This window comes from Aythya fuligula, chromosome 2 (assembly GCF_009819795.1).
Source record: "Aythya fuligula isolate bAytFul2 chromosome 2, bAytFul2.pri, whole genome shotgun sequence".
In the NCBI taxonomy this organism is placed as follows: Eukaryota; Metazoa; Chordata; class Aves; order Anseriformes; family Anatidae; genus Aythya; species Aythya fuligula.
The window spans coordinates 147,821,904-147,838,236 of NC_045560.1; the positions used below are offsets into that span (position 1 = coordinate 147,821,904).

Genomic DNA, 16,333 nt, shown 5'->3' on the forward strand with positions numbered 1-16,333 from the left:
GCTGAACTGCATGTGACCCTCTGAAGAGACACATTAGCTTAAAATATTACTACATGTTATTTAGTGAAGATAAAAGAATATTAGAGAAAATATACAAGGCTTGAGGTCAAAGATCCCGGTGCAGTCCATTTCCCATTGAAATTGAATGGCCAAATTGAAGAGGTCAGCAAAAGTTTGCTTGAATTTGGACTGAGAGAAAACAAGGGAAGCTCTTTGCTCACTCCAGGGAGTGCTGTTATCAAGAGGATTTCAGCATAACAGACCGAGGCCAGGATTTTCATACGGAGTTAATTGGTTTGCTTGCCTCTCTTGAAGCATGCTGACCAGAGCTGCTTTTGGGAAGGTGTGAGAAGCCACAGAGCACCCCGGAGACCCACGCTGGCCCTGGAAATCTTAACCAGCACCCTGAGTCTGATTTGCAATATCTGCTGTCAGATCAAGCTCCAGGAAATAGATGAATTTTTGACGTGGGCAAATGTGGATGAAGTGAATGCTGTTGAACCTTTTCAGTGCCCTCTTGGGCATCCCCACTCAGTGTCCCTTTTTGTGCCAAGACAGGCACACAGAGCCCAAAGAATGGAGATACCTCCTGCTAGTTTTAAGATTTTGGGATGTGCTGAGCTTACCAAGGCAGGTGGTGAGACCTCGGGAGTGGTGCTTGGAAGACAACAAGGTTGAAGGACTCCTGCAGTTCCCAAATGCTACTTTGGAACTGGAGAGTCAAGTACTGCCAGTTCCTAGAATCAGCTTAAAGTTAACAGAGCGATGGCAGGTGCCCAAACATCCTCGCAATCCTCCATTTGCGAGGCAGATTTCATCACAGAACAGACAAAATAAAATGGTTTTTAAAAACAACACATCCTGCAGGTCTCTGTCCTTGCCACTGACGATATGAAATGAAAACTACCAAAAAAGAAAGGGGGGAGAGATGAATTCTTATAAATAATGTAATTGGATAACCTTGAAAGTGTCAAGAATGTGTGAGACTTTGATGCATTTTTATCCTTTTAAAATAAAACAGATGCTGAGGGGAGGTTATAGGAAGGCGTCTCAGGAAGGCTGGTGCAAAATATTGAAAGAACTGAAAAACTTTTTTTTTTTTTTTTTTTTTCAAGAATAAAGGAAAGATCTGGTCCTGTGTACGTGGATGTAGTAATGTATGCTATGGAAATAGGGTGTTTTGGCATGACCTGCAATTGCAGACTTGGAAATGAAATAGGTTTATGGAGGTTTATGAATGAAATAGGTTTATGGTTTATATGTGTATTACTCTGAATTTTTAATAAAGATTTCAGATCACCTCAAAGGAATGATTTTCAGGAACCTGGTGGGGGACTTTCACCAGAGATGGCATTTTTCAGGTTTTATGGATTCCTTCGTGATACCTCTGTGGGGTTGGTAGCATCCTTATTTTAATGTTGTAGCAACAGAGACACAAAAGAATTAACATGTTTTGTCCACGATCACCCAGCAAGTCCCATTTCTTCTCACTTGACTGATGATGCCACCTAACTTTGCTGCTAATGTACACTGACAAATTAAATCTCACATCTACGGGTAGTGATAATAGGGGTAAAATATGAAATAAGTTAAGAAATGGATGTCAGGGGAGTCCCACTGGTGTACCAGGCATTGGGATTAACACCTGGCTCCAGAGGGATGCTTTGTACTGCCCTGAAAGCATAATCTAGTCCCATGGGTGGATAAAAAGCAAGAAAGTGAGAATAATGCTCTTGAGTTTCTGCCTCCTTTGTCTCCATCCCTGTCTTGGGCAAACCTCCTCCGCTCTCTGAGCAGTTAACTGAGCACAGATCTCACTATTCTCCTCCCTATGGTTTATTATGAATTTATTAAGAAGAAAAACCCAATCCCTTCAGCGATGAAAATTACCCTCATTTGTCTATAAATAGGCTTAACCTCTTAAACTGTTTCAGATGCTGCTGATTCACCAATCTGATCTAGATCTTCAGATGTGCTCTGCTCCTACGGCTCCAGGGCAAGTGACTCAAGCTGTCTGCAAGTGCAATATCCCACTGAGCCTCTGCTGGCCGTGTCTGCACGTTTCTGCTGAAACCTGGGCAAGGGATTTTCTCCTGATCAAGGTGAGCTCGCCAACATCCTGCAGCCCCAAGCGCTCTGCTGTATTTGCATGAAAATCCATGTATTCGCACTAGTCCAGCCACAGATCAGCAGAGGAAAAACGTGTTCTAGAACCAAGGAAATATGATAAAGGCAAAACCCTATGGATTCGTGTGATCCCTTCCCCAGCTGTATTTCCCTTCCCTGCCTGTCAACCCTAGGAACATCTATCTGCACTACCTGTCACCTTACCATTGAATTTGCCTTGGAAATATGAAAGGAAAATGTCCAAATTATTTCCGGACAACCTAAATGGCTTTTATAGCTTGTTCCTGGAAATCAGAGAGCCCTGGGCTATCTGAGTGTTCCTCCCTCCTCACGCATTGTAAAACATGGTTTTTTAAAAGCGGAAAAGATTTACATTCACATTTTTAAAATTTATTTTTTATATTTTTTCGCCAGTTCCAGGAATTGTCCCAACCCTTTCTTGGCTCTTGTCTGATCCTGTTTTTGGGCTGATCTGTGGGAAGGTCTGTGGGTCAGGGAGACACTGGGAAGAGCTGAGTTTTGGCTTCAGTGTACTTCAGTTATCCAGGTTAAGGTGTAAGGTGTTGCTCTTGCCTAATGCATGAGCTGGATGCTCTCAAACTCCAGCTGATGATGCTCTGAGGATCATCTGTGTTCTCTGCTCTGAGTCTGTTGCAAGGTTTTTGGGGTAAGAACCGGGGTATTTTATGTTGCCATCATGACAAAATGGACTCAGCTTGAAATCTGTGATTAACTGGACATGTTTCCTGCCTTTAAAAACATAAGATCAAGCTTGGAAGGGCAAACACACTTTTTGCTTCTCTGTCAGCTGCATTTCACTCTGCAAGTACCCCTTCTTTCGCTGGGCGTTTTTCTCCTGAAAACACTTCCAGAGCCCTGTATGACTGGAGAAGGAACAGACCACTTTGACTGGCATTTCTTCGAAGTTTCAGTGAGTAAAAAGACAACTCTTGTAGGCTCTAAACAGGGCATCTCAGCTAGAAGCCATCAGCTAGCATCTCCCAAGCCCAGGAACTGCTATACTGCAAAAAGGATGAATTCTCCATTAAAAAATAGTGTCTTGAAGAACATCTGTAGGACCTCCCCGTTTTTATAAAATCATCTAGGTTGGACAAGACCTTCAAGATCATCAAGTCCAACCACCCACCTGACCTACCGACTCCCAGCACTAAACCATGTCCTGGTTCAAGGCTTGAGCTGGTGCCCAGCGTAGCTGCTGGGATTCTTCTCCTCAGGATGCCCTGCCCACATTTGTTCTCCTTGCACGAGCACGAGTTTGTTCATCCCACACGGGGAACTGTGGGATGCCATTAATCCGGCTGCAAGCTCCTCTGAAGGGACGACCCAAGGCTGAAGCGTGGCCTGAAGCCCAGAGCTGGAGGCACCACAGGCACAGCCTGGGTGACAAAGAGACCTTCCAGCCTTTTGCCCAGAATGATCTCTGGGAAAACACCTGGCAACGGCAGAAGAAGGAGTTGTTCTCTGCCACTGGCATCCTATCTGTGAACCTGAGTCCTGTGTCACACTTGCTAATGCTCCTGGTGCCAAAGGCAAAATTTTCCTGCCAGGGGCCACGCTCTGCAGTGCTCAGGCTGTCTCTAAGAGTAAGAGCCCTACCCGGGGAACAGATAAACAGAACAATGTTTGAGCCTCTGGTACTCTTTAATGTCATTTGGGGGGAAATATATGTGTCATAACAACATAAAGCAGGCGTATTTCCCTCACTTTCGACCCGCCTAGTGCCAGGGTCCACGTCATTTCGGCATCAAAACAGATCCAGCAAGTGCATGGTGCCTTTGCTCACCCCGGTGCTGCCCGTTTTGCCCCCTTGGTACAAATTTGCCTCTTGCCTTCCAGCTTTCCTTGCCTCTGGCAGCTGATGTCACATCTGTTGTGGTTAACGTCTTCGTTTTCATTGGAAACCCTTGGGAATCGTGCCCTTATCTCCACATACCATGCACATCAGAACTGTTTAATCAACCCTATTAATTCCAGAGCTGGCTGTTGAGCTGGATAAAACCGCCCGCTCTCCCAGCACTGAAGGTTTGTGGCCAAGCTGCACATTGCAGTAGCCTCCACGCAGTTTGCACGTTCCCCGGCTGTCCCTGTGCTCCTGCAGAAAGGCATCAGGACTCTGCACGAAGGCTCAGGTTGGTTTCAGCTGTTTTGTGGACCAGGAGCATCCCACCAGCTTGAGAACAGCTTTAAAAGGAGTTGAGTCCTTGGTATTGTTCCCTGCTGTCCTGGGCAGTCGCTGCCACCTCAGGGCACCTGCAGAGCACATCTGCTACAAATTTTGGCCTAAGAAGGTGCCCAGGAGCAGGAAGAAACCTCAGCAAGGAGCCAAGACCAGGGCAAAACTGGTCCTTATGGCTGTGGTGGAGCTGAGGAAAGCGATGTGCCTCTGCCTTGACCCCGCGTGTCTGCCTTAGGGAGGTGTGGTGGGACAGGGCCTATTCATCAGGTCCAAGAAACAAGCACAAGAAGATTAGATATGGGAGGATGGGATATCAGAGGATGGGTTATAGATATCTTCCTGAACAGGTGAAGAAGTGGAGCAGATTCTGCCCCCTTTCTTCGCCCCCAGCAGTGTTTTACCCCATGGCTTGCCCCCAGCAGCTGTGGGGATGCCTTGCATTGGCAGGCACCACGAGGGATGCACCGCGAGGCCCAGGCCCGCTCGAGACGTGCTGCTCCTTGCTCTTCTCGGAAGCGGGTCTTGCAACACGACAGCAGCGCAGGCAAACAAAGAGGCACCCAGCAAAGTGACAAGCGGCAGCTGGAGCACGGGGGGTGCCTCGCGGAGTGACAGGGCACTCGGGCTCCGCGCCGCCCTGCTGCTGTTTTGGAAATCTCAACAAACAGAAGAGGCCGGATCAATCTCAGTGCCCTGGCACCAGCCCTCAGCAGTCCTGCTGACTTCAGTGGCAAAGGCAACCTGAGATACCTGTTCCCCCCAATGCACCAGGCTTCATTTGCACCCTGGGCAAGCTAGCCCGAAATAGCTAACGAAAACATCATTAGCAGCCCGCTAATTAGCAGGCCTCAGCTCCTTTGCTGGTGCAAGCTTGCACCTAGGAATTTGTGCTCATTTGTGCCGTGGAGAATAAGGCTGTTTAATTTCTGCGGGAAGCTTTCAAGCAGCTGGAAAAAAAAAAGAAAGAAAAAAAAAAGTATGGATGTTTATATTTTGAAACAGGGATTGTTTTTGCCACTGTCAATTATTAATGGCTCTCAGGTCAGGCTGAGGAACAATGCCAGGGATAAGTTACCCTGTAGGCTGCTCAGATGTGCTCTGCCCAATTGTTTCCTTCTCGGCTACAGGATTCACCTCGCGGTGAACTCCTCGACGGCTGGAAAAAAAGGGCTGACGAGGGGCTGAACTCGGTGTGCCCGTTTATTTATGCAGCAACAGCTTTCCTACTTTGTCAGGTGTGTTTAATCAAGAAGGAGCAGGAAATGCATTATAATTATAAACACATATTAGCGCGCAAGGAAAAGGCTGCCCTCGGAAAGGATCGTGTTGTTTGAGAAATGGTTGCAGTGAGAAAACACAGGCTTAACCTACGAGGCTCTTTGCTAAGATCAAAGCAAAGCTGCCTACCGCCGCAAGCTGCCTGTGCGGCGGGGTCCAGCGTTGAGAGCGCAGCAAGGGAAGGGGAAGAAAGCTAAAAAGCAAATGCTATCATCTCCTTTCTTCTTCTTCTTCTTTTTTTTTTTTTTTTTATATTTTTTTTCCCTGAAACTTTACCCCTAGTATAAAAAATGACTCAAACGCTAAATATTTGCTATAAAAAATTAATAGAATTAGTGAAGAATCCAGCTGAGAACACAATAATTAGGGCCCGGTCCAAAGCCTGTGGAGAAATTCATTGTTTTCAGCAGGATCTGGCTCGGGGCCCCGGCGAGCCAAAGCAGAGATGGAGTTAAGGCACAGCACTGGGACAGCCTGCGTCTCCCGCAGTCTTTCCATGTCACCCTGCCCGAACTTGAGCACGTTGCTCAGTGCTGAGGCCAGAGGACGACTGAACCCAAGCTTGCAATCTGGCAAAAAGCAAATATCCTGCTGGGCGGGCGGTAGGTAAGATGCAGGAGGGCTTCGCTGCTCTGCTCAGCACCGCCAGGCTGAGGCAGGGCGCTGCGCTTAAGTTAAAAGAAGCAAAACAAAACAAAACAAAAAAATGACAAACTGGAAATTGTCCAGGGGAGAGCAACAGAAATGATCGGAGGTCTACAAACATGACTTATGAGGAAAGATTGAAAGGGCTGGGTTTGTTTAGTCTACAGAACTTGGAAGTGCTAATAAACTTTAAAGATGTAAAAAAGATAAAGTGTAATCAATTGCCCTCTCCCTGGGTGGGGATAGCTGAATGTATAGCAAAGAGGATTTAGGGTAGCTACTATTAAAAGCTAAGAGGTTAATAAAACTCTCCGATATGTTAGGGAGTGAGCAGAGAGTCTGTCACGGGAGATTTTCAACGTGTTAGATATGTACCTGCCACGAGGGGCTGGGAACTCGCTGTCCCAGAGAGCAGCCTGCTTTCAGCCTCTTCACCCTACAGTTTCCATGATCTGGAGACTGTCTTGGGACACCCGGTCATGAGACCTTGGAGGTGCTGAGCCTTCACAGCCCTCCCTGATTTGGAAAAAGGCAACAGCTGCTCAGACCTTCCAAAAGCTGACCCCCAAATCAAATCAAGGGTCCTTTCTGAAGACCTTTTTTATTTTATTAAATACCTGCTTCCACATGGGGCCGTGGTCATATTTGTGGAGCACGTTGCTTCTCTCTCATGGGGGTTTCCCATCTAAGTGGGCTCTCAAATGCTCAAACGTTAGGACAATGAGACCTCTGGAAAAGCATCTGGTGGCTCCAGCAGCTGCCTGCCCTCACCCAGATGTCTGCCTCCGTAACGCGCAGCATGGTGCTCTCATTTCAACCCTTTCCACAAAGCCCTTGGTCAGAGTTTGCATCAAAGCCAATCAGCCACAGGACAGAAGGCTCTCAGAAACCACGCTTTTTATTTACTGCCCAGGGAACACAAATTCATTGAGTTATGGGCATGAGGAGAGGAGCCTGTGAAGGGAAGGAGCAGGGTTCACAGCTGGAGCAGAGCCCTTTGCAGCACAGGGGACGTGGGGGTGACAGGAGGCTCCCCGAGGGCCGGGGGAATGATGCTGTGCTCATCGCTGCTGCGACTTTGCCTCCTTTTTGCACTCCCTGCCCAGCTTCAGCTGTGCAAGGCACTGTTTGGCCCCTGCATGTACACCAAGAAAATTGGTGGTTATATGATACGGGAATTAAACAAAACCGCTCTGCTTCCAAGTGAAAGCCAATGGCTGTGGCAATGGTTTGCAAACACGGGGTTATGACCCCAAAACGGCTTTTTTTTTTTCTTGGTTCTGGGTACAGTCACGAGCCTGGCAGGGATCTGTGTCAGCTAAAATGCGTGGCAGCGACTGGCGTCTCCCGGAGCCTTGGAGCTGAGTGGGGTCACAACAGGAAGGGCTTTGGGAAGGCGGTACCGAGGGGTTAGGAATAAACATCTCCCCTGGGCAGGCTTTCCATAATTGGCCATGACAAGGCTTCTTTCTCCAGGGAGCTGGAGCTGGCCTGTGAGGAAGCAGAATGAATCATTGCTCCGGTCCAATTTGGCAAGTGCTGTGATTTAGCCCTGCTTTGCACGGGAGGAGATGATGATACAGGCTGAAAGGCAGGAGAAGCCTAGCCAAAGACTTCCGAGCTGGGGGATGAGTTTGGGTTCCCACTCATTTTTTGCAGGTTTACTCAGATCCTTAGAAGGAAACCCTGGCAAAAACTGCTGGTACAAAAACAATTCCCTCTATCAACAATGCAGAGGGAACAATGGGGACTCCTCAACACAAAGCTCGCACAAACAATTATAACCATTTTATTTTGCATTGTTAAAACAGCAGTGGATATCCAAGTCCTCCTTCCAGCCCCCTGCTTCGTTAACTATTTCTGTTAACCTCCTGCTCCCAGACACAGATTTACAGGAGGCGATCACAGTGGTTGGAGTTGGTGTCCTGCAAGGTGGTGATGACCGCATACATGGTCGTGCAGCCTTCCGCAACGAGGAAGGTATTGTGGTTTCCTCGAGCCACCTTATGCCCTCAAAAAAGTCCTACCTTCTTCCAAGCACAAGGCAAACAGGGTGCAGTTTATGCCATTCCTTTCTGGATGTTGGTCACCAATGTGATCTTAAAAGCTCCTTGCTATTTCAGCAGTCTTACCAAGCCTGCTAACCTGACGGTAGTTCACAGCCTGTTCAGTATCTGATGATTAATCCCCTCCCATTGAAAATATGCAGTTAGTGGCAGAACCCCACAAAAATACTGGTGGAGCCAGAGCTGCTTTGCCAAGTGGCAGACTTAGATTTGCTCTTCTTGGAAAGCCGGTTTCCTGTCACTGGCGTTTTCTCATCACTGCCTTCCAGTGGTTTGGAGAGAGGAGAAAGGGAAAAAAAAAGAGCTCCTCCCAAATACTGCTGCTCTTTTACATCCCCTCCCTCCATGTGCTCCCTCTGCTATTCCAGATTTCAGGAATGACATCACCTGAAGAGCTTCCTAACCAACCCCACATGCAAAGGGAGAAACAAGCTTCCAGGAAAACAAGAGCCCTCCAAAAAGAAGACACAGACAATCTTTATTTCCATTATCCCTTCTCCTGCTCCTTTGGAGTGCAGGCAAACGAAACACAACTCTTCACTGCACCATGAAACAGAGGTAGCTCAAGAAAATCAAATGTGCATCTTGTAATATGAGCATTCAGACCAAAGCATCAGCCTTTTTCTAATTTCTAATTTGATGTCATTAAAATTCTATGTCTTACGAGATGATTGCTGTAGCTAATGCAGATAGTTGCTACTGGGCTAGCTACACAACCAGGGCTTGGGGCTTCCTATTCCAAATGCTCCTGCCACTGGAAATTGAAAGCTTGGTCAGCACCGAGCAGCAAAGGGCCATGCCATGCAGCTGAGTAGTTCTGCTTCTTCACATGCTAACATAAATGCAGGTTACCCAGATCTCACGTTCTCTGGAGGTGTCAGCACTCCTATTCACCTTTCATTTCAAAGTCTTCACAAGACCAAATCCTGCTCTGGGTTCTTACCCAGTATTTTTTTTTTGTTTTCTGCTGAGCTGCTGGGTAAGGCCTCGGGGCTGGACTTCAGCAGCACCACACGCGATACTGGTCAGATGGCTATGGTACAAACACAAAGCTCGTGACCTTTGTGGCAGAGTATTTGGGGAATGACCAGCCCCACTGGTACCTTCAGGAACAGGAGTCTGTGGGACTCCATAAGGATTCCCCATGTGCTCTGTGCAGAGCAAGGTGGGTCCTTTCTGGGAAGGAAAACACCAGGAATGTCCTGGGATGCACCAAAAGTCATTTAGAGAAGGTTAGAACAGGGGACGCACTGGAGTGTAAGGCACCCATGGTCAAAGAGTTTGTGTGGCAGTTTTCCCTTTGTTGTCCATGTGTCTGTCTCTGGGTCATAGCAGTCCAAGGAATCTGAGTCTTCGATGATGTTGTCCACAGTGAGACACCGTCCTCCCGTGACATACAGCTTGTTCTTGATGACAGTGGCCCCGTGATGCATTCGCCTGTCCTTCATATCTGCACATTTAACGAACTTGTTGCCTTTTGTATCGTAAGCAATTATTCTCCGGGTGTACCCTAAATACAAAACCAGAGGTGGAAGAGACAGATGGGAATTAGGGTTTCTGTTTCAGTTTATACTGGTACATAATTTGGCAGAATTAAGCTATCTAACTGGGAAGTGATGATGTGTCACAAGACTGCCTGCCTGTCTTCCCTTCTTGTTTGTCCTCACCCTGTCTCCTATCACCTTGGCAGCTAAGACTTGATGAGCACAACAAAACCTATCAGATCAGGCCTCTCAAATACAGCTGGAGCTTGCAGTTTTGCGCGTGCACCTTCAGAAGTCACAGAGTAATTGTTTTTACCCAAAAGGCTCCTAGAGCCTCATTCAGAAATATAGAAAACAGTGATGTGGGAAGCCAGAAAGGACAGAGGGAGTGACAATGCCTGGTTGGGTTGGAGTTAGCTCTGTACCCCATGGAGCTGGGTACTTGACAGCGCAGTCCCACCACTGCTCGCTCCACTTCCTTACCTTCTGTGCCACTTCTGTGCTGGTCACCATGCCAGCGCAACAATGGATAGGGTGGTTTAACCTCACATTGCTGAGAGGGTCCACTGTTATCCAGAAGTAGCTTGTCTATGTACCCATGTAGATAATCAGGACTGCCCATGGCAAGCAAACTGCTTTGGGCCTTGCTATGCAGGCCTTGAAGCCACTTCCCCTAACCTGAAACCATCACTTGGGTCAGTAGAGGCCCTTCGGATAAAAGTATTTGAAGATAAAAGACTTGAAAATACTGTATTTTGGGCACTTTGGTCTGAGATCAGGGTCATCTGTCACACAGGATGGTCTGGGACCTTTTGACCCATCTCTCCCCTGCTCTCATCGCACAGGGTAGCAGCAGCCTCGTGCAGGGGGAACATACTGCATCGAGGCCCTGTGTGATTTGGGTTCACTCCTCTGCTCTGCTAAAGCTTCCCTATGCCTCATTCTCCCTTAAATAATCTAACACGTGCTTCCTCTTGCCAGCCTGCAGTCAGGGAAGCTGCATGAAGGACTATGGAGTGCCAAAGTACCAAGATCTGATCTCTCCAAGTGCCATGGGCAGAGGCTGATCTCTGAGTTGAATAAGACACTGAGAAGTTTCTCCTTTCCAGATGTTTCATGCCCCTTTTGGGCCATTTCACCATCACCCTCAGGAGGAGCCCTATAGCCCCCTCCACCCCAACAAGCCATCCTTGGCCTCGTGGTAGCCGTAACCTCCACCCTTCCAAGAAGAGCTGTCAGGGAGGGCCAGGCTGTGAGTCAGCAGGGGAGGAGCAGGGCCCCCATGGCTTTTTGTTTCTTCCTTTCTCTGCAGAAAGTTTTCCCCAGTTTCCTCCTCCCAGTTTTCCCCACTGAGATTTTGCTACCCAGAGTGAGCAGGTATTCTGTGGAGAGCTTTTCCCCACTGCCACAGCCTTGAGATCCCTTGAGAGGTGCATATTTCTTTTCTCTTTCCCAAGCTTTACAAGCTGTTACAGGCAGCACAGCCCTCACATGATGTTCACCCCCGCAGCGTGATAGCCATGCTTGGCATCAACACTTCTCACTGCCAGCATGGCTGGCTGCAGCTCTGACCATCCCTGGCCAGAGCAGGGGGCATCCTAAAGAGGAAGGGAGTGAAATGTTGCAGGATCTGGGCATGGTCAGGCAGCAGGGAGGGTGAAACAGTGCCCTTACCTCCTACTATGATAATCTGGTCTCCAATCACAACAGCTGGTGCACAGACATTCTTCACCACTCTGGTCTCCATCCGAAACCATGTATTCCTTGAGACATGGTAAACCTGACAAATAAATAAAGATACACACAGCTGTTTATGTTGTTTTTTTGACTGGCAATTGTAATTACAGAGGAACTTATGGTTTTTATTGTGTCTTAATGAATACAATCCACTGGCTCAAACTGCTGGAAATTTGAGAATTTACCCACTCTTTTTTTTTTTTTTTTTTTTTTTTTTTTTTTTTTTTTTTTCTAGTACATCCCCTTGGAAAGCATTCTGGTTCTCCAGGCTTGTCTGCTCAGGGGATGCTAGCACACACACTAAGGCAGAGAGTTTCTGCCAGAAGCAAGCTTCTTCTGGCCATTAAATTGCTGTAACTCCTGGCTAACACTCTCCCAAAATGCAGGTCACTTCGTTTCATTTTCCAGTTACTCTGTGTAGTCCTGCCTTAGCCTTCCCCATTTCCTGGGCAAACCAACCACAATGTCACCCAGCTCTGCTGGTGGCCCCCGTGTTTGCTCTGCAGCTGTATTTGTGTTGGTGGCTGGTATGTGATCAGATTAGCAAAGAGACTTGCTGATAGGACTTAGAAGGATATCAAAGTCATCAATTTACGTGAGAAAAAGAGCTGCTGCCAGATGACAATCACTCAGTCATCTGTACGTGGGTGACACCAGCTTCTGTGTCATGCCATATAGAGATGAATATAGCAAATATCTCCAGGACATCTCCCCATGTTGAAAAACACATTTCCTTTCCCCTGATAATTAAGTAGGATTATCATCGTAAATAAGTATTGCTCGTGTGCTGGTTGCCATCTTGGCTGCTAATGATGCTTCTTAGTTAAACTACCTAAACCACTGAAAAACACTCAAGGAGAAAGTAACATTGCATCACTAAAGCTTCAGATCAGATAAGGAAGGATTTCATGTCTTTTTTCCTCCTAATATACTTTAACCACTGAAAGCAGGCAGAGATCCAGCAACATGTGGCAGGACCCACGCTTTTAACACAACTGTTTATGTGAAATAACTGTCAGTTTAAGCTCTGGCCCTTTGATGAGTGAGAGGCTAATTGCTCTAATGATCTCAAACTGGCATCTTTGCTGTCATTGCGAGGGAGCAGGTGCGCAGCTGAGACCCCAGCTCAGCTGCAGGCTGGCCAAACAGCTAGCACTGATTTTGGTGAGATGATTACAAGCATGGAGATAAGCACAGAGGTCAGTTGTAGCCTGCTGTAGCATCACCCACGGAAACTCCCAGGACCTCTGTGGGAAGCAACTCACCTGCACAGAGCTGGCACCTGAGGAAGGGTCTCAGGGCTTGTGCCTGAGAAACATTCAAGGGGGAGAATGAAAGAATTGCAACTCTTCTCACAGACAAGACTTCCCTGAAGCAGTGTGTCAACTCATCTTGCCTGTTGCTGCAACTCACAATAAAGTTTTTTGGGGGTGTAATTCCCTCATCAAGGTGATGAACCACTAAATACTTTAGATAAAACTGCCTCTGACAAGCAAGACTGACTGTTACCTGGATAAGCCGAACGGGGTTTTGCATAATGTCTTCTCCCCCAAAGAGGTAGACCCTCTGGTCTTTAGCAGCAACAGCAGGGTGAAGAACAGCAACAGGCATGTTTGCCATGCTCTCGCAGGTGTTGTAGATGCTGTCGTATCTTTCCACGGAATTCAGGATTTCTTGGTTTTCACCAATTCCGCCAAATGATAAAATATAATTTTTATATGCCAAGCTTCTGTGGGAGTAACGTGGAACTAACATGGGCTCAACCAACCTCCACTGATTGAGTTTGAGGGAGTAAATGTAAATATTATCGCTGACCGGGCTTTTCTTATTGCTAACAGGCATCCCTCCAAGCACATAAATATTGCTGTGTAAGCTCACTGCAGAGGGTTTGTAGAGGCGCACGGGAAGTTTGGCCAGGCTTAGCCATTGGTTGGTCTTGTCATCGTAGAGCAGGACATCCCTTGTGGTCTGCTTGTTGTCCTTCCTGCCACCAATGATGATGAGGAACTCTTGGTTGGAGTACCTGCAAGGAACATGCACCATGGGCTTGATGTCAGGTGCGTTGGTGCTGTACAAGGAAAACATCTGTCTCCAGGCTGATTCGAGAATGCTCCTGCAAGTGGGTGAAGACTGAACAAGGGAGTCATTGGCGATGAAATGGAAGAGGAAAGTTGGGTGGACGTACTGAAGACGGACCTTCTTGAACAACTCTTGGATGTAGCCTTGTCTTGCCTGGAGGTCATGCCGGATCCAGACCATCAGTGTCTCAAAGACCTGCTCCTCCTCCCCGCAGAGGTCATCGTCCCCGAGGTAATCAAGGAGCTCCAAAGGACAGAGGTCCTTCAGGTCCTCGGAAGAGGCCACCTCAGGAAAGCATTTCAAAGCCATAGCCTTGGCTTTCTTATTCAGGCTCTGGCAGTTCAAGATTTTTGACAGTCTGACCATGCTCAGACAGTTGTCAGGAGTCAGCTTGTCTTGGAGGTAGGCAGAGCAGGCCTCAAACAGCTTGGCGTACTGCAGCATGGACGCCGTCTCCAAGAGGCACAAGACATTCTCGGCAGATATGAGAATCTCCCCGGTGTAAACATAAAGGATAATCTGGTCCAAAATCTCAGCATCAATGCCCTTCAGGATGACTTTAGCCTGGTGACTCTCTTTGAAGTTGTTACAGAACATTGCCTTGAAGTACGGGCTGCTGGAAGCCAGCACATTTCGGTGGCAGGGGACTTCAAAACCCCCAGAGCAGAGAGTAACATCAGTCAGCATCCCGCTCTGCCGCAGAGCATTCAGCTGCCTCAGCAGTTCAGAAGAGAAGTCCTGGTCTTTGAAGAGGAGCTCCTCAGCAGATCCCTCCTCCATAGCAAAGTAAGAGAGAGATGACTTCTGGACTTGGCAGAAAAAACAAATTCTTAGCAGCTTTTATTGAAATATCCAGCTCCAAGGGAACAAATCAGGACTTTGATGTTGCTCGAAATATTTGTTTGCTGTTATGCATAAAAATGGAACATGGGTTAGGCACAGTGGGAAAATAATAAAGAGGCTATAAGGTCACAAAGACCCTTTAAAATTTTTATAAATTTGTCAGATAGGTTGCAACTATGGGGTCAGCATCGCCTGCATCCCTGGCAAGAAGCAAAAGCACTGAAGTTATCTTGCTGATTTGAGATGAAAGCTGAACTGCTGAAGCAACTGGGTTGTTCATTTTAATCACATTGAATAAATGTGCTTAGACATTTATTCACTGTTTTAAAGTATTAGCAGTTTAGTAACTTGCGCCTCTTTTGCCTAGAGTTAGTCATTCCCAAAGAATGTAAATCTGGCAGAGCTGAACTCTGCAGCAGGGCAAACTAAACCCTAGAGACTGGGAATCTGCATTAAAACAGTTATTTGTTAACTCTGCTTAGCTGTGTTGATTTTTTTTTTTCATGTTAATCAGACACACAATGACTAAATTAACTGCCAGGCAGAACAATCTGATGAGTATTTCATGACTAACTGCTCAATCTGCAGTGAAATCGTACGGTAGAAACGTTTACCTTCTGTTGTCCTTCCCTGCATGCACTTACTCTCTGTCGCTTATTCTCTGCTGAGATTTTCCATAGCTAGAGCCTGGGTAAAAACTATAAACCCACAGGACGTTTCTTTCAGTAGGTAAGTGATTCATAGAGGGTGATTTCTGGACGTGTTTATTCTGAAGTCACTTTTGCCGCTTTCGGGAGCTTTGTGCAGGAGCGCAAGGCGGTGGGGCATTGTATACATTCCAGGGCTAAGAATAGGCACATATGGGCTTCTCACTGTTATCACATGTGACGCCGCCGTTGCCTTTTGCAATGACCTGGCCGGTACTGAGCATGCCCAAGTGGTGTTTTTCTGGCAAATGTTTACATATAATAAATAGACACGGAGAGGAAAGTTCACTTATAAAAGTCCTGGCTGTCCGTTTGGAAACAGCAACAGGACCCTGTCCTAAAGTGCCTGGGAACTCGAGAAGCCTGTAAACAGTCTGCAATGCCTTGCGCTAGGTGATGCACTGTCACGTATTTTCGTGCAGAAAGAAGGGCCTCCAGGGATCCTGCTGTGGCGGATCGTGTCTCCACCTTATGGACAGGCCTGGGGAGCACCTGCCCGTTGTGGTCTGCGCTGGTGGACAGGTGGGAGATGGTGCACAGGGACTCCGTGCCCAGGGCAGTTTGTTGAAGTGAGGGCAGCAAGCTAGAAAATCACCTGAGGCATCCAGTCCCAGGGTGGCACATGGCTCCCCATTGCAGATACCTCATTTGGGTCTTTAAGCACAGACACCTGCAAGTGAACAAGGTGTCTGAGCTCCCCTTGCAGCTCCTGAGGCCTGGTCAATACAGCTACAGAGTTATCCAGGTGACCGACAAGCACCACCTGTGTTTGGGTGGGTGAATTGTCCTCCAGGCACCTCTGACTAAATCTCCACAGGCTGTAAGCGCTCACCTGCCTTGGTCATGTGTAGGTGTCTGTGTGACACTCCCATGCAGGTGTCTGATGATGAGCCTAAATCCATTCCTACGGATCAGTTGAGCCCCTTGTGCAACCAGAGGACCCTCTGCATCCCCGACTGGCCCCACAGAAGGGCCAGGATCTCCAGCAGGTCCTGTGTGATGTGTCCCAGCTCCCTGCCGATATTCTGGGCATTTCAGGAAAAATAGCATGGGATGCCCCATGGGTGACTGACCCGGACCCCTTGTCAACACTGCAGTTCCTGCCTTTGTTTTGGGACGGGACTGGCTCTAAAACACCACTCCTAAACGCTGCAGTTAGAGGGAAATAGG

At 47.6% G+C, this 16,333-nt stretch overlaps 1 protein-coding gene across 1 annotated transcript; it reads right to left on the reverse strand.

Moving 5' to 3' along the window:
• Nucleotides 1-9,536: 9,536 nt before the first annotated feature.
• KLHL38 (kelch like family member 38) lies at nucleotides 9,537-14,393 on the reverse strand. Its single transcript, XM_032181161.1, has 3 exons — nucleotides 13,044-14,393; nucleotides 11,472-11,577; nucleotides 9,537-9,823 (listed from the first exon to the last, which is right to left on the reverse strand). The coding sequence occupies exons 1-3, from the start codon at nucleotides 14,391-14,393 to the stop codon at nucleotides 9,537-9,539; spliced, it is 1,743 nt and encodes a 580-aa protein (XP_032037052.1).
• Nucleotides 14,394-16,333: the final 1,940 nt, after the last annotated feature.